The following is a 23,887-nucleotide window of genomic DNA, read 5'->3' as shown; positions in this document are numbered from 1 at the left end:
TGGCTCGAAAGTGCTGACACCTGAAGCTTTCATGGAGCCTGTTGGTACAGATGCTGTGTTGGTGACGGGGCTCCATCATGGTCCTGCTTTAGTAAGTCACAAGTGCTGGAAGATGAGACTGAAAAGGGAAATAGAATTACATTTGCTTTTTATGTGTTGCTTCAGGTCTGAACTTTTATAGGAAGAGGAAAAATAAAGGGTTTATTCACAGGATATGAAAAATTAGTGTGAAGGAGTGAAGCAGATGTGTTAATGGGCTTGGGTTTAAAAGAAGTCCACCAAGCTTTTATTAAAGATGCATAATGCATGAGGCATAATGCAATCAATGTCTTCACTTCACTTTTTTTTTTTTTTAAAGTTAAACATTAAGTTTGGATTCTCCATCAACCATCATAGGTTATTTTAGTGTAGCATACACATACTGAGATGGTTTAATCTCTTTGCTTGGAATTACCAAAATAAACCTTTAGACCTCTTTCCTTTTGTTCAAACATAAAACAGATTGGAAAATGAAAGATAACGTTAGGCTACGAAATCAGTGCACTAATACATTTACACTGATATACTTTGTTAGAAATAAGCATAAAAGTATGAATATGTGATTAAAAAAATAGACGATTACATTCAACGGAACCTGGTGATTAATAAGGAGTACAACCCGGACATATTTTGGAGACGGACCGGAGACAGACGCACAGCAGACGTTGGAGGGAGATTTGAGTGCGGGGCGCGTGGAGAGCAGTCGGCCGCGAACTTTGCAGACGACTTTAGTGGTTGATTTATTTCTTGCCTTACGCTTCTAGTTTGTTTGCCATCATGGAAGCAGACAGTGACATTAAAACCACGCCGAGAGGGTTTCACTGCGTCCTGTGCAACGCCAACTTACCAAACCGTAAGTAACGTTAAGCTAACGTAGCCACAATGAACCCTCCCCTCTACGTTATGTTTCTATGAATGGGGAATCTATGAACCATACCGTCATTCTAAAATCATAACGTCAATGTATTGCATTAGTACAGTTTGCTAATGTTAAACTAGAAATGCCAAAGATGGTTAATGTAACGTTATTAGTCTTTATTTCAGTGGTTTGTTTGCAAAATACGGTTTGGTCTTTGAAACTTTATTTCTTTTAAATATGTTTTTTGTCCACATTATAACTCCCCTGCAGCGTCTAGCATGGAACAGCATGTCAAAGGGCGCAAACACCAAACGTTGCGCACCGTGCGTGCGACCAGGAAGAGCCAGGAGCAGCACAGTGTGTTCGTCAGCGGCATCAACCCTGTCGTCTCTCAGACCGACATAGCGGAGTACTTCCAGCAGTTTGGTGCTGTCTCAGATATCGTCATGGACAAAGACAAGGTCGGTCCGTTTGTTCACAGTGAGACGCAGCTCATTTAACATGCCAATAACCTCTCAGTGCCCCGTCCTGACAGACACTGTCCCTCTGCACTCACAGGGCGTGTACGCCATCGTGCAGTTTGCCGAGACGGACAGCTTACAGGCGACGCTGTCCCGCGTCGAGCATCAGATGAAAGGCTTGAAGCTGCGCGTCAAACCCCGAGAAACGAAGGACTTCAAGTTGATTCCCAAGAAGAACGGGTCTCAGAACCTCCAGCAGGCTCTTGAGCGCCTCAAACCTCAGCTGTGTCAGTTGGTGTCTGTAAGCATCCAGTTATCAATACGAAACCTGCTTTATGCAAATGAGTGTGGGTCTTTTAAAAGGGATAGTTCGGTATACTGGATAAACCACGGCGTGCTCCTTTTGTTCTCCTCAAGGTGAATGCACAGATGCAGTATGTGGTAGAGCGGTTTCAGCTGGGAGAAAACGAAAAGAAGGCCCGAGGCTTGCTGGTTCAACTGCTGCAAGAGGTTTTCGTAGAGTTTTTTCCAGGTAAACATGCGCACGTAGCGGAGTCGGTTTCGGAAATCTCGTCTTACACGACGACAAAATGTTGGTTCGCTCTCTCACTTTTAATATTATGTTTTTGGATCGGTTGCAGATAGCCAGATTCAGCCGTTTGGTTCATCTGTGAACACTTTCGGCATCCATTCCTGCGACCTGGACCTCTTCCTGGACCTGGACAACACCAAGGTGTTTCAGGCCCATGCCAAGTCCACTACAGAACAGGTCTGGCATCTTTACACACACACAGTAAATCATTTATAGCCTAATAGTGAATAATGTAAGTTCACAGGGAACCATCCTTCTTTTTCCTTCTGTAGGCAGGGGAGGGCACGTCGGACGATGGCCGCTCCGAGGACTCCATCCTGTCTGATATCGACCTGTCCACTGCCTCTCCGACCGAGGTCTTGGACCTCGTGGCGGCAATCCTCAAACGCTGTGTCCCCAATGTGCACAAAGTCAACGTGGTCGGCAGTGCTCGCCTCCCCGTGGTCAAGTTCCATCACCGCGAGCTTAACCTGCAGGGGGACATCACCATTAACAACAGGTCTGTCAGCGATTGCATTGAAAAGTCATGTGATGTAGCGAGAAATGTTTCTATCTATGTACAGCGATCTGAATTACAGTACGCTTTTCCTTCTCTGTCGTCCCATATCCCTCTCTAGACTGGCTGTCAGAAACACGCGCTTCCTCCAGCTGTGTTCAGGGATGGAGGACCGGCTGAGACCTCTGGCGTACACCATCCGCTACTGGGCCAAGCAGAAGCAGCTGGCTGGTAAGATGAAGCGCCCTCAGAGCATAGCGTATCGCACCAAACATTTAGGTAGTCATTTAAATTTTTGGTCAACAGATGTCAGTAGAACTCCACTTGCCCCTCTGTAGAGCCTTGTTGGAGCCTTGTTCTAGAAGCTGTGGTTAATAAACCGGCACAAGCACGTCTCTGTTTGTGTTGTCATAGAACAGAGGAGTCCCCTGATGTAGAATCACAACGTTAACCAGAGTGTTCTCACACACTTAATTACCTTTTCTCCATCTTTATTCATCTTTATTCCCTTTGATGAACGGCAGCCTCCGTGCTGCAAGTGTTGTCTTTTTCAACAAGGCACTTGTGCGGAGTGATCAGCGCAACAGGATGGGATCAGTTGCACGGGAGGCTGCCGTGATTGCATAGATCTGTGTTGCCAGGTGCCAAAAAGCAATAATAACAAAAGAAAATGATCTTGTTTCAGAAGTAAGCTTTCTACCTTCAAATAAATAAATAAAAACAAGTTTGCTACTTGTTACACTAATTCATGTTACAGGGCACTCTATCCGTCCTAGTGTGTAAACCCAACAGAACGTGAGGATAACCAAACTAAACCGTTTGATACTTCACCAAAATAACCGTCATAGAGTTTTATACGATGTAGGTAGAGAAAATGATGTGATTGTATCATTCAGTGCAGATCCAGGGTCTGCCCCTCCGCACCATTACAAATATGCTCATGCTATAATCGTTAACGACACAATGACGTTTGCTTCGTGACGTGTAGGTAATCCCAGCGGTGCCGGTCCTCTGCTCAACAACTACGCTCTGACGCTGCTGATCATCTTCTTCCTGCAAAACTGCGAGCCTCCTGTCCTCCCCACACTGGAGCGGCTCAAAGACATGGCCTGTAAGTGCTGCACGGCTCCTTCGCTCCAAAGGCCTCACGCAAGAACATCTTTGTGTCGTTAGCGGAGTCGCCAAACTCTTAACTGCACAATGTTTGTCATTAATTGCTCGTTCAGTAAGTCTCTTTATCATAAGAATTAGTCTTTCATATTGTAGACTATTGAGATGATCTTATACATTGAAGTTAATTTGTCTGTGTTGCTGTCATTTCAATGAGACGCTATTTGTTAACCAGTTTAATCATTGTGTGTGAACCTCTTTGAAGGTGAGGAGGAAGAGTGTGTGATTGCGGGCTGGAACTGCACCTTCCCGAGTCAGCCTATTGCTGTGCCCCCCAGCAGGAATACACAGGACCTCAGTAAGTGAAAAGTATTTTGTTAGTCAGAGATTTCCTGCGACATGTTTTTATGTAACCTTGCTTCATATATTCTAAATTCGACTTAATTTAACCTCCGTAAATACGATGCCGACATGACCACTGCAGACCCTACATGTCCGTTATGTTCATGTTCGTCTGCTCTTTCTAGGCACGCTGCTCTTCGCCTTCTTCACCTTCTATGCCAAGTTTGATTTTGCCGGTAGTGTCATATCTGTCAGGAAGGGGCGCGCACTGCCAATCACCGATTTCCTCAGCCAGAATACAGAGGAGGAGAAATCCACCAAGCCCCACGGTCCCAAACTGGGCCCCCTAAATCTCTTGGACCCCTTTGAGCTCTCCCACAACGTGGCTGGAAACCTGAATGAGCGCTCTCAGCGCAGCTTCCAGAAGGAGTGCCAGGAGGCCGACAAGTACTGCCGCAGCCTGCAGTACCAGCGCAAATCCACCAAGGGGAAATCGTGGGGGCTGGTGCGCCTGTTCACCCCCCACGGGGAGGTCCCACAGTCCAGGCCGGAGCAGCCGACCATCAGCATCCCCTTCAAGTTGGCGTCGCTCCCCGAAGGCCTGCGTAATCAGCTGCACCAGGCGGGAGACGGCTTCCGGTTGCTGTGGTTTCAGAAGGTTTGCTCCGCCGTGGAGGGAGTCTTCCAACGTGTTCTCGGGTGTCACCTCGCTCCCTCCACAGACGCCGTCTTTGGCGAGGAGTCGGCCGACGACGCCGCTGGGGAAATGGAAACTACCTCCGCTTCCCTCAACTCGTCGATAAATGACAGCTGTGACAGTGTTGAAGACCAGAACGAAGCCAGCCCCGCGGTCGGTGCCAAGAGGCAGCTGTCTTCCGGGAGCGACGCTTCCGAGTCGCCTCAAGGCAAAAAGCCGAGACTGGCAAAAAGGGGCACGCCCGAGTCCCCTCACTGGATCTGTGTGCAAAAGCACATGGTGTGGGCCGGCAGGAGGAAAGTGAGGAGGGAGCTCATCAAAGATACGGACTCGAGGCCGGAGGGCAGCTGCATGGAGCTGGAGTCCAAGGTCACCGCTCACATCATCGAAAAGGAGCCGGAGCTCAAGGAGCCGCTGGAGTTCAAGGTCCAGCCCCATATGGTTGGTGGGACGGAAAGCACGAAGGCGGTGCTCAAGTTGGAGCCGATCAGCGACAAGACGGGAGTTTTTCAAGACTTGTTTCATTTCCTGGAAGCCTTCTTACCTAAGATGGTGGAGACACTGCTAGAGAAAGAGGGCAGTGCTTCACACATGTGAGCTTTAAATCTGAGCTTTTTCTTTTCTTTCTGACTCAAAGGTGTTGTTACTGCTACTTGTATTAACCCTTTAGAGTGGGACCTGAAAGGGCGTTGTTGTGGCTTTATGTTAGTTTCATAATAAGATTAATAAGCCCTGCTGTTGTGTTTGAGATGTGGCTTTGTTTTAGTGCTTTTCTGTTTAAAATAATGTTCTTAAATGTTGAAACTTTAAAGGGAAACTTCAAGTGGCAGACATGTGATGTACACAAGGCTGTCTTCAAGTGAATAAAGAAAGTCTTTGTAGAACACCGCCTCCTTCTGTACATCGTAGTTGTGATTACATCGTCTCCAAAGCAGCATCTTTAAAAATTCATTTTATTTCATAAAGGGCTCATTAATTGTGCTGTGCTTTGGTTCAACTTGGGCTGCCAGGAAGAGGCCCGTGAGTGGAGCTTGTATCCAGTCAGGTCTGTGCTCATCTGCTTGAGACATATGAGAGTAATTACTCAGGCAGGCAGAACGCTTTATTAAAGCAGGACAAGCAGGAGCTGGGGGGGGGGGGGGGTGCGCAGAGCCCCCACTGTGCTGATTAACATCATTCATCTCACTTTTAAAGGGAGCTGCAGATGGCCGGCCGGTTAAATGGGGCTATGGAGAATGGCTGTGATGATGAAGACGTTTGAGACGGCTCACCACATTTTAATTTGATGCTGGTTTATGTTACCGATGGGATGTCTGTTGTGGCCATAAAATACAAGATAATATTGTTATATGACAAAAGTAACCGCTCCAAAGTTTCTCACCAAATCAAACAAGCTGTTAAGCTTTTTAAGAAAAAGTATATTTTGACCCCAAATATTGTTTGACTACGATCAGAAAGGTCCAATTGCATCATGAATCCAATTATCACTGAAATGTTGATTCTTAGCCGTGCTAGCAGCGTTTCCCTTTGCGTTGCCAAATGCTGTTCTGGTCTTCAAATTGAAATATCTCAACAGCTATTTATTTGATGTATTGCCATTGAACAGGCATTCATGGTCCCCTGAGGATGAACCCTAACGCCTGATGTGACTCCCTGACTTTGCTTTTGACACCAGCAGGTCAAAGTTTTCCCTTATGAAATATCTAAAGCTGTACTAAATAGATAAGCACGAAATGATGTACAATATGAATTACATTTGTGGTTTGAGTGAAATTTCTCAAACACGCAAACAAACAATCCATCCAATAGTTGTTTTTTTCGAGGCTGAAGCCCTGACCATTCTCTTCTGTGTATTTATTCTTTTGAGGTTCACTTCAACATCAGCCATTTTCTTTCACCGACACTCCCGGCTACTCCAATATCCCCATCCCTTGTTTTTCTGCGGTCTGATATACGAGCTCTCTCACACACACACCTCTAAGCAAGAGAATGACGTGATTGATACCAAAACTGGGGATGTGTGTTTGCTGTTGGCCTAAACAAACCATTACTAGTTCACTCATCGTGCTTTTTTTCTTCAAGTTTCCCTTCATCCAGAGAACGATCCATTGTGAAGATGGACAGCAACACGTGCAGTCCTGGACGGTAATGAGCGATGGTTTCATTGGGTATTGATGACACACTAGCTAAGTTGCATGTAGCTCATTTGCTGTAATTACTATAAGAAATGATGGTGGTGGGCATTTGTATCTGTTGGACCGTGGGGTCCATCTTCATTTAGAGTTCCCCAGCAATGAGACAAAAACAACAACCAACTTCATGTTTTGTGTAATTGTCCACTGGGAGTAGATCATGAGTCAACCCCCCCCCCCCCCCCCCCCAGACATGAATCTCCACAGCTGGCAGGCAATATCAGCTGTGACTCATCATACCGTCACATCTAGTGTGATGATGTAAGTCTACGTCATATATATAGTCATCAACCCCTCTGCATGATCAAGACGTTGCATCCAGATTTTAAGGGCTATCATTTATAATTCATAAACAGAACACCGTCTTCCCTCATTTGTAGCGGCATTGAGAGCACGCTCTGAATCAAATCAGCGACCTTTCCCGAGCCATCTTGACACCTGTCTCGCCATTCATCAGAATCATCTGAAGCTGCCATTGCCAGCTCGCTCGTAAATACATCAGCCGCTGGGATAGTTCTGTAATTGGTAGCCTCTGCTTTCCAGAAGAAAAAAAAAAGGAGTGCTGCTGCTCTTTTGGCGGAGCAGCTTTGATCCTCTTGGAGGAAACGAGCAAATGAGATGCTCTGACTTGTGCAACCATTGACTGCCTCTGTGAAGAAGAGTCTGTGTTTATGCCCCCACAAGAAAGGCAGACAAAAGCCTGTAACATCAAAGTTAAAGAGAAATGTGTTATTGTTTGCCGACTGGCACTCCATGGCCCCTTTTAGAGCCATTTATATGTTCATGAATTACAGTGCTGTGGTAGTGGGCAGCCCATCAACCCCCCATTTTTGTCTCTTGACCTGTGCAAACAGATCGTGCCTGAAAAGCACTCTGCTCATATTAGCGGCTCCCCGAGTCTGAAGATGAGGCTAAAAGAAAACGCAAAATCAGTTCCCCCCCCATTCTGTCCGTGATGGCAGGAAGGAGTCAGAGTTGTATTTGGACTATAGGCAGCATGTGTAATGGAAATGGTGAGGAGACAGGTTGAGGAGGAAAGCTTTTAGAGCACCATTTGAGGAGCACGGGCAGATTCCCACAGAAAGAAGGTTTCCAACATCATGACCTGTTCCTGTTCTCGCTCTCGGCTGTAAAAATGTCAAAGTCTCACCTAAATAAAGTCACAGGCATCTTCACCGTGCATCAGTGGGAAAAGATGGTAAAAGTGAGCAAGATTGGAGGAAAAAAGTTTTGAAACTGGTCCCTACTGGTCCCATTATCTTGGCCTTGATGGCAACTCCAACACTTCTCATCTCGGTAGGGGCCCAAACTGCTCTCCAGGAGTGCATTAGCTGGAGCTTATTGGACTGTGAAAACATTCACTGTTCTGCCCTTTCCCTTATCTGGGGGCTGTTGCTTTCTCCGTGTGTACCTACAAACTCTGGAGGGAGCTAATGAGTTTGTCCTGTGCATATTGTTGTTTCTTGTCATTGACTTTTACAGCCCGCAGAGTGAACGCAGAGAGGTTGATTACTGGAGTAGAATGTTCAGGGTGGCCACCGTTAGCGGTTGGAAATGGGTGATTACGACAGAGAGGACACATATCAGTTCCCTTGAATGGGAGATCATTTATTCCTTATTTAATCACTTTTAATTATTCCCCTTGTTTTCCCCAACTCACCAGAGTGTTAAAAGCCATGCTATTCCCATTTAGCTTCCATTTAGCTGTTTTTGCATCAATTTGGTCATTTGGTGTAAGAACTGCATCACACTAATCGTCCCTCGGTATCGGTTTGAATTATGGTCCAATAATTGCTCAGAAGCAGTCGGCACAATCGATGCGTAATACCACAATCCACTCACGGCCTTTATGGCATGGTCATATACGCTATAAACGCCTGTTTATTGTCAACACCAGCAGCTCTTCAGAGGCTGTCAGCGGGGATTTATGCCGAAATCAAGTTGTGTTTTTGACAAGGGTTTAGGGACAGACACATTGTTTTTTACAGCCCTATAAACAACACAGGAGAGGGGTTTTCATGACCTCCCCCGGGGAGCCCAGTTGGGCGACATGACGTGTGCTGTTGCTTTTAATGGAACCATGACAGTTTCTTTGATTCACCAATGTTCTAATACATGGCTGATCGTACACAGCGGCACTTTAAACCGAGCATTTATTGCATAAAATCAGCTGTGCATCTCTAAAGTGTGTGCAAACATAAAAGGACGGAGGCCGGAACGCCTCGCCGTGTGCACACTAAAAAGACATCCCCGCTCCCGACCTGTCGGACATGGGACGACTTCAGGCGTCATGGACCGAACAGCAGACCGTGAAGATCCGAGATAAACAGGAGCCGCTGCAACGGTCATAAATGGGACCGATTACGCTATAGACTCAGCCTCAGCACTTGAGAGCTGAAAGGTATTTATGTACACGCTGTCTTGTGTGCTCATGTCGTTTGAGCCACATCAGCCCACATCCATCCTAATGGCATCATGTAATGGTTAATACAAGTGATATTTGATCCCAGAACACCTCGATGGATCGTTTAGTTCAACTATAACATGCTGACGCTATGTCTGTGTGAGTGTGTGCAACACAATAGCATTATTGATCTGTGGATGCTGTAGCCTATGATCTCTGCTTCCAGACCATATTAATGGCTTCGTCACCATGTGAATAATGCTTGCAGGGGTGATGAGTGCATAGAGGGCCAAAGGTGAGGGAGGGGGGGGGCTAATGATTAGACACATTAGGCTAAATCATTCCTGGATATGAAGCATTTCATATTAATGCATTAACACTAATACATTGACATTTACAAGAAGTTGTGATCGAACCCATGTCTATATTTTAGAGTGTCATTTTGGGGGCCTGCACATCCCATATCCTCTGAGTCTACCGGAAGATGGATGTGTTTGTTCACTGACTACTACCCCACGCACAGAATAGACCGGAGTCAATAAAACAATTGGACGGCTGATCACAATTGGAAAAAAGCATTAATTTCCCTTTTATTCACGGTGGCATCACTGTCATGTTGTGTGTTACAGTATCTTCTCAAATTAGACCTTTTTTCAATATTCTTGCCAAACGAAAATGACGAGAAAACATCTGGCAGCAGAAGAAGCGATGGATAGAGACTACAGCTGCTGACTGTGATCGCTGGAGGAATGTGTTCTCCGTGTTGTTCAGCACTATATTGCAGAGCCAGTCGTCCCATCTCTCTCACAACGTCGATACACTTTGGTTTCTGAAGTGCTGCGCAGGCCTTTATCTCAAGTGTGTACCCACAGCTGTATTGTTTTCAGATTGTTGTGGTTTCTGAACTTGCCCGTTGAGAGAAATAATTTCAGTGCAGGTGAGTTCAGGTTTGAGTCGTTTTCTTTTTTGGAAACACTCTGTACTTTCTATAGCCTAATAGTTTCTTTCAGCGTCCAAAAATGTTGCTCTTCACCTGCAGGATTGTTACGTCACATGTTGGTAGAAAACATACTGACACGTGCCAGGCATACGGTAGCTGCCATGAATGAGCAAGTAAAACATAAGACCAGTAGGCACCAAATGTAGACATGATGCCGACTGGGTTTTAACCAATAGTCCATGATTTGAACTCATAAAACAGAGTGACTGGACTATTTCATTGCAACAATTCCAGCAGGTTTCTGTTTGTCTGTTTATTTCATAATCATGCATCGTGCATGGATGATGTGCTACAAATAGCATCTTCTTTAATTAAGAGGATGAAATTGTTAAATTGTTACCAAACCCATTAACTTGGCCACGAATGTCGAACTTCATATTGAAAAAAACGGAGAGAAGGCAGGTTGACAAAACAATCTTCAGAATTCAGCTAAAAGTCATATAATAAAAACAAATGTAGCTCTAATCGAAACTATTTAGAATATTGTGCAGAGATAAGTTTTCCACTGTAGACGCAGCTAGCAGAGAGAGGGGTGTGGTTAAGTGCTCCTCAGTGCGCATCAGGTACCATCCCGCACTATATAATCCTGTGAGCTGAGAGGAGACGACAAGACAGGGGCAACACCGGGGACACCACATCAGGAGACAACTGTCAAAGAGTAAGATACCTTTTTTTTTTCGAGACTTTAATGCATCTTGAATTTCTAACCGAATTTATCTTTCAATGTATTTTCATAGAATATTTTAAAAGGCATTTTGTGCGTTAAGGTTTTTATTTGAAATGGAACAGAAACTTAAAATGAAAAAAAAAAAGATATATTTTGGCTTCAACAAAAGTCATTTTCAAAATGTAAATCATACCACGGGTACCGGGTGCTTCTCCTCAGATGGCCAACATGATGAGATCGTGGATGATGCTTGCAGCGCTCGTCGTCTGCCTGCTGGTGTGTTGGAGCAGCTTCGCGGACGCCTACCCTCCACAACCGGAGAGCCCGGGGAACAACGCCTCCCCGGAGGACTGGGCCAAATACCACGCAGCTGTCAGGCATTATGTCAACCTCATCACCAGGCAGAGGTGAGTCAGCTTCACCCCACTACACTTTGAAACATCTCATTGTTCTTGTATTATTATTTTTTAACAGTTTTAACAGCATACCAGGCTTGTGAGTGTTGCTCTGAAATGAACACGTAATGGAGGGCCTGAGAAAGAAGGGCTAATGAGAAAGCTTGCAGTGGTTTTGGTATCTTCTCGTCCTCTGGTTGGGTCAGACAGGTAGTCCTCCACCTCCCTTGACGTGAGGGATTAAGTCTCTGGCGCAGAAACAATTAGTCACATGGGGGATCGAGCCTTTACATTGAGGCATGATTTCACTCATAAAAGGCCTGTTTTCCAGACGAAATCAAGACTTTTTTTAGGTGGTCAAGAGTTCAGCCCGTCTTTGGCAAGTCGACCAGGGCTCCAGTGTTGTTAGGCTCATGATGCGATGCAATGCTGTGCTTGTTACGAGATATAATGAGGCAGAGGAGAGGAGTCTGGTTTTCCTCAGAAGAGCATATAAAGTCCTGGTAGGAGCCCGTAATGGCTCCCTTGTAACCTCAAATCTTGTTATCGACATGCTGGAACATACTATTTATTTTCTTTTGTTTCTTATGAGTGAAAATCAAGACTCTTCATGACAGAATATTTGATACTTAAAAGGTTTTCTGCACCTTTTTTCTGCAAGTTTTAGCTTTTTTTCTCATCTGTCATACCAAAAATATGACACATATTATATAACTGATTACAGTTTTGATCAGATAACTATGTTATGAAATACAATATCCCTTCTGTGTAGCATATCTTATCTCTATTTGGAGAAAATAGTGTGTGTGCAGTTTCCCTGTGATGGAAGTTGAGCAAAGTCTCTGTAATTAAAGAGGCTGGATCCGTCATTGCACTCAAAGCATTCACAATGTTGCCCCTCGTGCCTTCAACAAAGGCAGGCGTTGCTCTTCAGTGGCCAGGCACGGATTTTAGTAAAGACTCTTCAAAAGACACAGTCGGAGGGGCTTGTTGTGTCTTGCCTTGCTGGACGCTGTGCTGTGAACTTGAAAATGCTCCTTTTCTTTCAGATGATTGCTGGGCTGATTTGTGATTGGACCGTAGAGGTTGAGTAGAGAGGCCATGCAGATAAAAACTCTGCTGCAGTAACTCGTTCTCAGCTCAATGGTTCTTGAAAAAAAAAAAAAAGAAAAAAAAAAGACGCCCTGTGGTTGAAATTCATAGCAAAAGCTGATGGGGTCGCACCCCCAGAGCACCCAGTGAAATGCTGACTGAGTGACTGCTCGTGGAACGCAGAGAAGGGTCTCACATGGATGAGAATCTCCAAAATAATATTGAGTTGCAGTCCTTACATTCATGTTTGATTTGTCTCCAGGTATGGAAAGAGGTCGACCCCGGAGCAGGCGGTGGCGTGGCTGCTGTTTGGGGCTGATTCCAGCCAAGACACTGAACCACGGTGAGAGAATGATGACGAGGATTATACATTTAATCATATCTGGCTCTTCAATGCTGATACTGATGCCGGTTAACACATTGCTATTACAATGCCCGCTGTCTACACTGATGTTGTGGTCTAAACATAACATAGAGAACAACAGCCCTGCCAAAATTGGTCTGATATATTGTCTTATTGTTTTAATGCACAGAATTGACACAGCCCACTGGTCACCATCATGATGTGACTATTGTATGTTTCAACAGCTGAGGTGGTGTCCACCACATATTAGGATGCAGCAAGTGTGAATATTTTATTAATGAACCTTCTATTTCTCCTCCCTCACAGCTCGGACTACAGCGATCAGTGGTAAACGAGCCCAACGCCGACCCTTCGATTAACCAACAATCAGAAAACAATGAGGTTCTCAACCTGCACTGGACTTTGTGACTCTCCATACCTAATGATTTAATGTGCATGCAAATCTATCTCTCTATCTCAGTACATCTATTTCTTCTTTGGCCAAAAATGTAAATAATTTGTATTAAAATCACTTTACAATAAAGAATTGAAGGGAATAAAAGTATTAAAAAGACACAAATGCTTTGGTATTCTATTTTCTTTTTTTTAATAAAGTCAACTGTGGTTAATGTCGATGCCACTAGATGCCACTGTGTCACCACGAAACGTGCATTTTCAAGTTGGTGGATCTTTTCGCTGCTCTTGTGCGGGTCCATATCGACGGCAGCGGACGAGCTTCAACTTCTCACCGGGGTGCCGCACCGTTACACGCATCTGTTATCACACAACCTCCCCGGACACGCGTCAGGAAACGGGATCAGGGTTAACAGAGCAGCCAGTTGGCTTTAAATCAATGGAGCCACTTGCAAGAGCACGCGAGCCGTTTTAGGAAAGGTCTGGTTAAAAAGATAGCAGTTTGTGTGGGTTGCCCGCTGGCATCGGTGTTGTGAAAGTGACTGCAGAGATTAAACAAGACCTGCCGTGCTCCAGCAACTACGAGCGGACCGGGGCGGAGATACCGAAAAACCTCGTGAGGCATCCGGATAAAGGTGACCGGGGCAGGTGAGCTCAAACCATTTTCTTTGGTAGCAGCAGAGGAAACGTGGTGCTTATTGTAGGTCGGTGTTTAGCATAAATGCCATTCCCCACCCTCGCCTCTCGCGAGGTGGGTATTGGTACACGCAGTCAGATATATTTCTGCGTCTCCTGTCAAAGTAAGGGGAAATAATAAGTCTCGGTTCCGTTAAAAAAAACACCTCAAGGTACACATTAGGCTTCCTCTAGGGCGGGTTCGTACGCAGTACGTTTACCACCATCGGTACCAGCACGCGATGTCTATTTAAGCTAGCTTAATTGGCCAGTTTGGTCTCGTGCTATTTGCACCTTTTACAGGTGAAACCAATCAGCGGTGACAGCCTCACTCAGGAATAGCATGTTACGTTTTACTTTGGCCGAAACTAATTCAAAGAATAAGGTAATGTTGATGACGACTAGATGGACGTTATGCACCTGTTCAGTGCCATTGCGCATGCTCACACGTTCGGGGACGTGCACAGATGTGTTTGAGCGCGTGTCTGACATCAGGGTAGGTAAACAATAAGACACGTTTGGAATGTAATTGTTTGGGCAATTATTTGTCCGTAATTAATGTTTTTTCCCAAAAGGCCGATTTCAGTTTGACAATTAATCCGAAATGGTTTAAAGCCGAATTAAGAGATTTAGATTTATAATTACTGCAAATACAACATTTGTGCAAAATGTGTTTTCCATCCTAGAAATTAATCTAAATTATAGTCATACTTACATCCATGTTGGGTTTTCCCACTTGTATTATAACCTTTTTTTTGAAGAATCGTTTTTATATAACTGTTTGTATTCCAACAAACATTCAATGGAATCCTCCATTACTGAACACTATACAGCAGAATGTGGCAAACCCCTTCCTTTCCCTTTATTTCCTACCTCGTCATACCTCCTATATATATATATATATACACACACAATACAATATAGATTATTCATTGAGGATAAGAAAAAAAAGACAAGACTAAAGAAAGTCCACACCTTAATTCTCCACACTGACAGCTGCTGAAGCGAATATGAGAATCAAACAAACTCCAAAAAAAGTGAAAGACTGAAAAACCTACCTTTGATCCCAGGCAAGTTCCATTTATATTCCAGCATGACCCAGTTCTTCATTCAGGAGAAGATTTCTGACACCACTGTATCTAAGCTACTGGTAAATGGTTTCCAGGTTTCTTCGTGAACACACTCGCACATTTAGCCTCTAAAGGCCTGAGCCATATTTCTTACACCGCCACCAGTGTTAGGCCTACGCTATCACCCTAAAATCAAGAGAGCTAGGCTACATCCAGGCTAAAATCAGTTGGTGTTCCCTGACAATCTGCGTAAAAAAAAATGAAATATCAGCGACATTGATTTGTGTTGATACAGCAGGTTTTCCATCAGTTCCACTTAAGGTTAATGTTTGTCTTTTACATAAACATTGTTTAAGTTACACTCACTTAAACAAGAGGAAGTTCAACTGGTGCCAATCAATTTAGTTCAAACCTCTATGCTCTTGTCATGTCTGTCTTGTGCTCTACTGTCACACATTTTATTCCTGCAGAGGAAATGACCTCTGCGAGCAAGAAAGACGTCATTATATTGTCGGTTAGTAGAGAAATCTATCTGAGACACCAGAGTGTGACGTTCATGCTGTTTGTTGTCCCGAAGCACCCTGGAAGACGAGACCGCAGGGGACATTAAAACAAATTCATTTATTAATTTAAAGCATTAAACCAGCCCTTTTTAACATGAAAGCTCTCATCATGATGAGCATTTAGGTTGTCCTCTCTACACGGTCAGATGCGTTGGGGAAACTGAAGCACCATGTTCACACAGAGCCGTGATCTGGAACGCCTGTATGAGTATATTGTGTGAGTGTATTTTTAATACGCAGCTATAAAGGTGCTGGCTCTCTGCTGGTAACCTCCGAGCACACGTGTAGAGCGCCACCAGGAGGGTGTGAGGGGAGAGTTGTACATCCTCTGTATCACACGTGTACTGGATGTAAATGTCAATTCCTTTCTGTCCTTTTGAGAGAAAAAAAACCCCAGTATAATCACAAAAAAAATGGTCAACATTTAGTACAGATTCTGAAAACCACCATCATTTGTAGTCACTTAGTATAATATAACATAAAAAACGTTTTAATCCCACTGCTGGATTTTCATATCAAACCACAGTCGGGTCTCATTTCAACGAGCTTTTGACTGGGATTAAGGAAACGTCAGCCTTCTTATCACTTTCTGTTTTGGAAGATGTGAGGTTTTCCATAAATTTCTGCTTCTGACAGCTTTGGGGATTGGCTACAAGATGAGCAGGTCTGGTTCCACCTCAACAGAAACCTCGTCTAAGCACTTCTTTACCGATTATAAAAAAAAAAAAAATAAAAATAATAATAATAATAAAATAAAATAATAATAAGAAAAAAAAACACAAAAAAAAAAATAAAAAATATTCACAAAATAAAATAAAAATAAAAAGTCTGCGTCAAGTTGGACTCTAAACTTTGAGATGTGTCCTTCACTCTGAACCCCTTCAGGAAGATGTGAGCACAGATTGTATAAGACATCAAATTGGAACAACACTGACAGCAGGACGATGATGCAGACAATGAGACCGTGACATGTCTGAGCCTCAGAGTACTGCATACATATCCTTTAACACTGGGATATCCCTGTGTGGCCCAGATCCTTTATATAGAGGAAGTCAGAGAGCATCCTTGTTATTTGATGTCACATACTGAGTATTTTTTAATAAGAACACCTGTGACACGGCGCAGTTTTACTGCTTTGACAACTAATCAACTGCAGCTGGCGAGACTTAACAAATAGGACCCATCTCCACTCGATTCCACAGGGAGATTCATCTGCAGCATTTCCCACAGCCTCAGCATCTTTTCCCCAACCAACATGGCGTCATTCATAAAAAAAAAAAAAAAAAGATCTGCTCCTATTACTCTCACACGTCCCACCTCTCTCCCGTCAGCACAGATCTCCATATAAAGAGGCGGTGGCATTAAGGTGGGTTTTTATATACATGGATTTTTATTGGACAAATATGATATTTTCTGCCGAGCTAACGGTGTGGCTTTAGGAAAGTTGGTCCGGGTCGATGCACCGTGTGGAAATATGTCGACAACTGCCATGACGCATGCAATTTGGTACAACTAATGATGTCCCCCAGAGGAACGAGTGACTGTGGTGATACCCTGACTCCTCCTCTAGCGCCACCAGCAGGTCAACGTTTTGACTTATAAAGTGAAATATCTACTTGATGAATTTGCATAAAAAAAATCATAACTGTGCCCTCATTTTTTCAAACACACCTGGTTATGCAATTCAGGCATCATGTAGTTGATTTATGACATTCAGATATCTGATCTCATACAGGCTACAATATAATAATCTGATGTGATTTACATTTATCTTTGATCGTTATTAATTATAAGTGTTACGAGGTGCCTGTTCCTATTTTGCTCATTCTCTATATCTTCCACACATGTGCGAGCGCTTGTCTTTACATTTTTGAAATACATAAATGTTCTCTTTGGAACGGCTGCCTTCAGGAAACATCTTCAACATGTCTGGTCATGTGACCTAGAATCATTTTTATCACTTTGATTATGACAAATAGTCATCCATCTGAACTCGTACACATCAAGCTACAACATCATATAAACTAAATCATATTTATTTCTAGGCTCTTTGTGATTCCTGGCGGGGTGAAAGTATTGCGATACTCAAGTCCTTGAGCGTCCACAGAGCTGGAGCCTGCTCACAAATTCCGTGGCTGTAAAACCAAATTTTTTTTCTTGGTAAATGTCAAGAGGAGGGTCCATCAAAACCATAAATTAGATTCAGCCCCCCTCCCCCCCCCCCCCTCAATAATCTTTTTGCATTCTGCCTTAATAAACTCCAGTGTCTGCCAAATACACGGGCGAGCCGACGTGTCAGTGTTGGCCTACGAGCAGGGATCCGCTTTGTAATATTCAGTCCTCAACCAGATTCTTTTCTCGAGGGATTTGAGTGACATTGAAACAGTGACATTCATTTAGCTGATTTCATCATAGCTGCTTCCTCAGACAAAAACAGTGACAAAGGGAGGCGGGGGGGCTTTTAAATAAAATCCAGACAGGCAGGGTGGTGATTGTAAATGCTCCCCCATGGCTGACTCTCAACACTGAACCTGAGTCCTCCAGCCTGTAGGTGGTACGTACATGACATTTCATTCTAATTACACTAATTACAATCTGTATCAGCTGAGGGAAAACCAAGACCCAGCAGCACTAAGTTGATCAGGTTTTATTAGGAGTCCGGCATCAAGTGACACCATTTGATAGTGGTAACTCTTTTGTCATCATGCCGTTTAAAAAAAAAAAGAAAAAGCTAATTGTTTGTTCTTCAGTGATGTAGGAAACAGGAAATAGAAGATAATGAACTTGACTCTTACTGTGAGTATCATAGCTAATGAGTCCCAAGTCTGTTAGCTGATGGTTAATCATTTACAATTTAAGCTTATCCTATAGCCTGGCAGCATACATGAAGCCTTTCTTTCCATGATGTTTCCTTGCTTGCTAAGAATAGCACGTTGTGTGTTTTTAATATGCATGCAGGGAATTTAAAGCGGCTGTTATTTTTGAAGTCGGTCAACCGTGCAGCGCATGGCTTTAAAGTGCACTTGGATTTATCCTTCCCTTCAAAAGACCTCCACGCTTTGTTTTGATTTGTACAGGCATGTGTAGTGACCTGGGTGCTGATGTGAAGCCTCACATCAGCTTTTGGGAAAGAGTTTAGTGTATAGCCTTTAGTTTGACAACAGAGAAGCATAAACATATCGGCGTTTGGAGATACTTGAGGGCAGATGCTTGACAGAAGTTGTTGTAGTTTTTATGAAGTGATATCCCCCAATATTTGTGTAAGAACGGTATAATCGTTCAATTTAACTACGACCTTTACTGTCAAGAATCCAAATAACTTGTATTGTGTTTTTGTTTATATTAAAATGAAAAAGTTTCCTTTGATACTAGATGGGGATTTGTTTTCTTCAGTTCTGGTGAAGTTGCTTTCTGGAGCTGGACTACGTGCTGCAGGCCACAGCAGCTAAATGCAGCTGGTTTAAAAGGGCTAGTTTTGGCTGGAGAGTAATGGTTGTGTGAATGCTACACTCGTATACAACGACACCGATATCAAATAATCCCCCCCCCCCCCCCCCCCCCCCCCAAAAAAAAGAGCAACTCAGTATTGAAACTCAAACCTATTAATAGACCCGATTTCAGCTCCAACTTATTATTATTTTACGCATTTTCCCTTGTTGCCATGGCAAAGCGCCGGGGAAAAAAGACGAAGAGCTGCTCACGGTTGTCTTGGATACGACGGTTTTCCCTTGTAAAGTAATGAGCGGAGCTGAACCTGTGGGAGCACAGGGTTATTTATAGGCCTGACGCCAGCTTGCATGTGTGGATTAAGATGTGTGTGTGTGTGTGTGAGAGTGTGTGTGAGAGCATGTTTACAGGCTTTAATGCAGACTCACTTTGGGAAGAGCTGAAGGCGTTCTACACTTGGCATACAAACACCTGGGCCACCACTCGTGTCATCGCTCCAAATGTGCTGAGATGCAATTTGGAAAAAAACAAGCCAGCAGCTGCAGACTTGAAACAAATAGAGGCGTCCCTCAATCACCGATGGTGATCCTTACTGATCACATACATTACAACACTACATTGGTTTCATGTGAGAGTATAGGCTTGCGGATAAAAAGGCAATATGTAGCAAATAAGTATCGATCCTCAATAAATATAATGTTCACTTATTCCCTTGAACTTCAGGGATATTTTTAAGACACCTTAGCCTTGACCTTTGCTTTCGTCACTCGTTGTGTAAGACTTGGGTGATGCAGGAATTTAAACTTAGTCTGTTGTTAAGGCTGGAAAGGGTTATTAAGTATCAAAAATATCGAGAAATATAATTATAGATCTGTGTGCATGCACGAAAACCACACACACAACACACCCAGCTGGCCTCTTGTTTTAATAGACTGACAGTGTAGAGATGATAGCAGGTCTGCAAATATGATGTCATGGCAGCTGCGCTTTTGAGCTTCTCTCTTCCTGCAATGCGATGTGGAAGATGAAGACTTGTGTGAGTGTATGCACCTGTGTGTGTGTGTGTGTGTGTGTGTGTGAGTTGACTAATAAAGCCAGAAATCACTCAGAGAGCAGAGACCCATTAGATACACAAGATATTACTGTAGGCGGACTGACCCACCATTTTCACCTAACTGGAGGGTCTTTTCCATCTGCAGCTCGTGTGAAAATACCCAATTTGACCTCATTGAAGGATCACCTATTTACACACTGTTCAGCCAGTCTTTGAGGTTCCCTGCACGATATTCAGAGCATTAATAGAGCAGCAAACGACTCTTTGCTATGTAGAAATAGTGGAGTAACGTCTACCTGAGCATGAAGTCACTCTCCCTCTGTGTGTGTTGTTATCTGAGCTTATCCGCTCCTCGTTAACATAGCTGGGTCGGCCGTGCGTGTTTTAATTGGATGTTAGTGCACGTGAGCGTGCCCCTCTGGCTAGCTCACGGACGCCGCATTAACGCAGCGCAGAGCGGCGGCTGTGAGCTAGTCGTTACAGCTGACGCCGTCAGCACACACCCTCCGGTTCCCCTTCAGGCAAACACTGTTAGCTCTGTTAGCACTGTTAGCACCATCAGCTGCCGGCTGATGGTGCCTGTGGGTCCAGAGGACTCATTACATTGACAATCAGCATCCTTGGTAGGGATTGATTACTGGTTGCAACTCTTACTAGACATCCAGGCTTTTCTACAATACGTGCCACCCCTGCTGATGACTGCACCATCATTAGATCTTGGCCAATTATTTACCATCAGTAATGTAAAATAAGAAGCAGGGAGCACAGAGAGTGGCAGAGTCGGAGAGCAGAGAACACCCTGGCCCACCCCCCCCAACCCTCCTGACACCTCCTCCAGTGTGTCAGCCCAGCTCCAGCACGGCCAAGCTCCGCTGCAATCGGCTTTGGCTTCTTAGCGGCTGTGTGGTCTTTGCATACTTTTAACAAGCCCTGTCATTTCACAGTGCAAACACGGGATGCCACGGATAAGCCTGGGGGACTGGTGTGTGGTGTTAGGAACCTGATCCGCATTGATCAGAGGTTTGCAAAAGAGCTTGGGTCCCTCAGCATCTAGGAACATGCTTCAATGTCACAGCCACATATACTTGCACACACACACAGCTTTTACTAAACCAAGAGACACAATGAAGTGGTCTACACTCACACGCGCACAGCTTTTTTTCTATGCGTCAGTTACATCGAGTTCAGGTCGAGCTATTCCAAATGTGATATGGCGTGTCTGTGGGTTAGGAGACATAGATTTATTGCATAAGGCAAAGAGAGGGAGTTACATATAGACCAAAAACCATGAACAGGACCAAAACATACGGCAGAAGATTGCCAGGATTACTGGATAATGTATCATAGATTTTAGAAGGACAGATTTAATCTAAGTTCTCATTAAAGTAATGAAGTTTTGAAAGATCTTGAAATTCATTATTCAAACCCTCATTCAAATGGAGGTATGGAAAGCAATAATAAAGGTGCCCCAGACTGTTTCCTCTGTTACCTCTGTTACTGATGAGCCCCGTTAGGTTCATGTAAATCCTTTCAATGCTGGAACGTTGTGTGAAGATGCTTCATCACTCCAGATCAGATCAGTGAGGCTGAAATGTGATTTGTGTGTCCACACATTCACACACACTGACCCTGTGGTGGTGTTACTGGGTTTTGGCCACCACAGCACTGGTTCCACCATGGATTGCTATTGTCATGGCAACCAGGAATTAGCATCCTTGGATACCACTGTCTCTCCCTCTTCAGCTGCACTCCTCTCCTCCTCTCCATTGTTCTTGTTTGAGCTCCCACTTTCTCTCTCTCTCTCTCCTGTCTGTCTCTCTCTTTCTGTCTCTGTCTCCGTCTCTCTCTCTCTCTCTGTCTATCGTCTATCTCTCTCTCTGTCTTTCTCTGTCTATCGTCTCTCTCTCTCTCCTGTCTCTCTCTCTCTTTCTGTCTCTCTCTCTGTCTTTCTCTTTCTATCTCTCTCTCTCTCTCTCTCTCTCTCTCTCTCTCTATCTGTCTCTCCTTTTCTCTCTCTCTCCTTTTCTCTCTCTCTCTGTTTCTCTTTTTCTCTCTGTCTGTCTGATCCTCCTCCCTTTCTCTTAATTTCTATTTACCGTGTGTATTTTTGTGTAAAATTTCCACATCACCTGATGAGCCCGTTTTTAATTTTAGGACAACAGATGCTGACTCTCCCAGTCTTCTGTCTGTAATGTTTTCGTTCTCTCCTCCCGATGTTAAATGGATCAATTAGAAACAACAGAGATCCTCACTAAGCTAATGGTAGCCGGCCTGCCCACTCACTCATCCGCTCACTCAGTCTTTCCAAATGTTGCTAATAGCACCCCACGGACGTGACGGCTAAGACTGTTTGTATGTTACCAGAGCAACTGGCTATCCTATTTATAGCTATTAACAAAGTTAGATCCCAATTGGAGTGTGTGGGAGCTTGTAAATTAAGAATGAGCTGTGCACATACAGTACGTACGTCCACAGTGATTATGACTAGATTAAGACTTCCATGGATCCCTGTGTGTTGTACTTGAAGGGCCTTGATGCAACAACACAGTTCATCACAATGTGACAAGCAGCGATTAAAAACAAGCTATATCAAATATGCAAAACAGTTTATAGAACTTCTATAAAGAGCTTCTACCCTCCTTCCCTTAACTCGGCCTCAGTGCTCTGACAGCCAAGGGGTTCTGCATTCATATTCACAATCAATACTTCATTAGTGTTTTCAATGCATCTCCCTTCTCTCTCTCACTGCACTCTCTTTCATTGCAGTTGACCCAACAAGTTGTGGAGGATACCGGGAGGAACCGATTCTTAAAATGCCTGTGGCAACATCCAGCTCTGACTCCAGTAAGTGACTTTGTCTCGCTATGATGAAGGCATCTCTGTGTGTGTGTGTGTGTGTGTGTGTGTGTTTCGGTGAGAAAGATATCGAGAGAGAGACAAGAGGGAGGAGACGTTGAATGGTTTGTGGTTATTCCAGCACTCGGGACATGTATCTCATCTCCAGAGTTCTAATGTGACTTAATGAGCTGGCTAATGGAGCGCTAAACCTCCAGCCTTAGATCAGCCATGCCTCGAAGGATTTGCTGTACCCTTCGCAGCCCTCTACGCACGCACACATGCACGTTAAACCTGCGCTAGTGGCCAGTAGTACAAATGCACACGAGTGCATGCACGAACATGCACACAAATGTCTGTTATTATGGATTGATGACTGATCAATGATGACTGAAATAGTACAGCGTGAAACCCAGAGGGTTAAGGGATTTGCAGCCACTTTTCGAGTGTCTTCCGTTGGTCGTAGTTAAAGAAAAGAAAGATCCAATTTAAAGTAAAGATGCTGTAAAGACATTCTGGCACTTGACGACAGAATAGGAACAGCTTACTATTAAAAAAAAAGTATTGCACCCTTTTGCAAAATTTTCAACAGAATTGCTGGAATGTAAATCAAAAATGTGGCGTCCCATTGATGGCCTCTTTTGTTGGCGTTGTATCAGAGTGGATTTTTAGATGTATACTTTGGCACTGATATGAAAGTTGAAGTGTAGCCCTGTAACAGCAGCAGATTTATATTTCCCATTAGTCTCTAAACTGGCACATAGCCATGCTTCCATGCATTTCCTCTTCACTCAGTGCTGTGGGCACTTGATCCAGACACATAAAAGATTGAAAAGCCTCAGCCAGATGTCTGGGAAATTAGGAGTCTCAGTATATATTGGGTAGCAGAGGACCAAATCTTCAACTCAGAGCTTCGTGGTATATTCTATCGCGTGATAATACATCGCAGGAGTCAGCTGTCGGATAGAGGGAGAGTTAAAATGTGTGTAGAGTTTCTTTTTCGTAATAGTCTGTCAGTCAGTCTTGATTTGTACACCAGCTGAGGGCTGAGTCGGGATGACTGGCATTTTTAGTAAGGCACAGTAAATTGTTTCTCCGAGCCAATTCATGTCTTTTTTATTTTTTTTTCAAATTTCAAAA

At 44.0% G+C, this 23,887-nt stretch overlaps 2 protein-coding genes across 2 annotated transcripts; both read left to right on the top strand.

The window, feature by feature from the left end:
* Positions 1-679: 679 nt before the first annotated feature.
* Positions 680-5,480, top strand: tut1 (terminal uridylyl transferase 1, U6 snRNA-specific). Its single transcript, XM_076093445.1, has 10 exons — positions 680-892; positions 1,169-1,359; positions 1,457-1,660; positions 1,777-1,891; positions 2,001-2,128; positions 2,224-2,450; positions 2,569-2,678; positions 3,436-3,558; positions 3,823-3,915; positions 4,085-5,480. Exons 1-10 carry the CDS (start codon positions 817-819, stop codon positions 5,191-5,193), a joined length of 2,376 nt encoding a protein of 791 aa, XP_075949560.1. The 5' UTR covers positions 680-816; the 3' UTR covers positions 5,194-5,480.
* A 5,510-nt stretch (positions 5,481-10,990) lies between these two features.
* On the top strand, positions 10,991-13,180 carry LOC142951389 (peptide Y). The gene is made up of 3 exons (XM_076092899.1): positions 10,991-11,266; positions 12,609-12,689; positions 13,017-13,180. The coding sequence occupies exons 1-3, from the start codon at positions 11,079-11,081 to the stop codon at positions 13,039-13,041; spliced, it is 294 nt and encodes a 97-aa protein (XP_075949014.1). The 5' UTR covers positions 10,991-11,078; the 3' UTR covers positions 13,042-13,180.
* Positions 13,181-23,887: the final 10,707 nt, after the last annotated feature.

The sequence above is a fragment of the Anarhichas minor genome, unplaced genomic scaffold, assembly GCF_050575085.1.
Source record: "Anarhichas minor isolate MPS153535 unplaced genomic scaffold, ASM5057508v1 ptg000017l, whole genome shotgun sequence".
Classification (NCBI taxonomy): Eukaryota; Metazoa; Chordata; class Actinopteri; order Perciformes; family Anarhichadidae; genus Anarhichas; species Anarhichas minor.
The sequence above is the reverse complement of the archived record's forward strand: the minus strand, read 5'-3'. Positions and strand labels throughout refer to the sequence as shown.

What these genes read in the sequence shown, in the direction of transcription:
- LOC142951389 (XM_076092899.1), top strand. Translation starts at nt 11,079, where the DNA reads ATGGCCAACATGATGAGATCGTGGATGATGCTTGCAGCGCTCGTCGTC. An exon ending in AACCTCATCACCAGGCAGAG is followed by an intron (nt 11,267 to 12,608) that starts GTGAGTCAGCTT and finishes ATTTGTCTCCAG; the next exon opens with GTATGGAAAGAGGTCGACCC. An exon ending in AGCCAAGACACTGAACCACG is followed by an intron (nt 12,690 to 13,016) that starts GTGAGAGAATGA and finishes CCTCCCTCACAG; the next exon opens with CTCGGACTACAGCGATCAGT.
- tut1 (XM_076093445.1), top strand. Translation starts at nt 817, where the DNA reads ATGGAAGCAGACAGTGACATTAAAACCACGCCGAGAGGGTTTCACTGC. An exon ending in CAACGCCAACTTACCAAACC is followed by an intron (nt 893 to 1,168) that starts GTAAGTAACGTT and finishes ACTCCCCTGCAG; the next exon opens with CGTCTAGCATGGAACAGCAT. An exon ending in GCGGCTCAAAGACATGGCCT is followed by an intron (nt 3,559 to 3,822) that starts GTAAGTGCTGCA and finishes ACCTCTTTGAAG; the next exon opens with GTGAGGAGGAAGAGTGTGTG.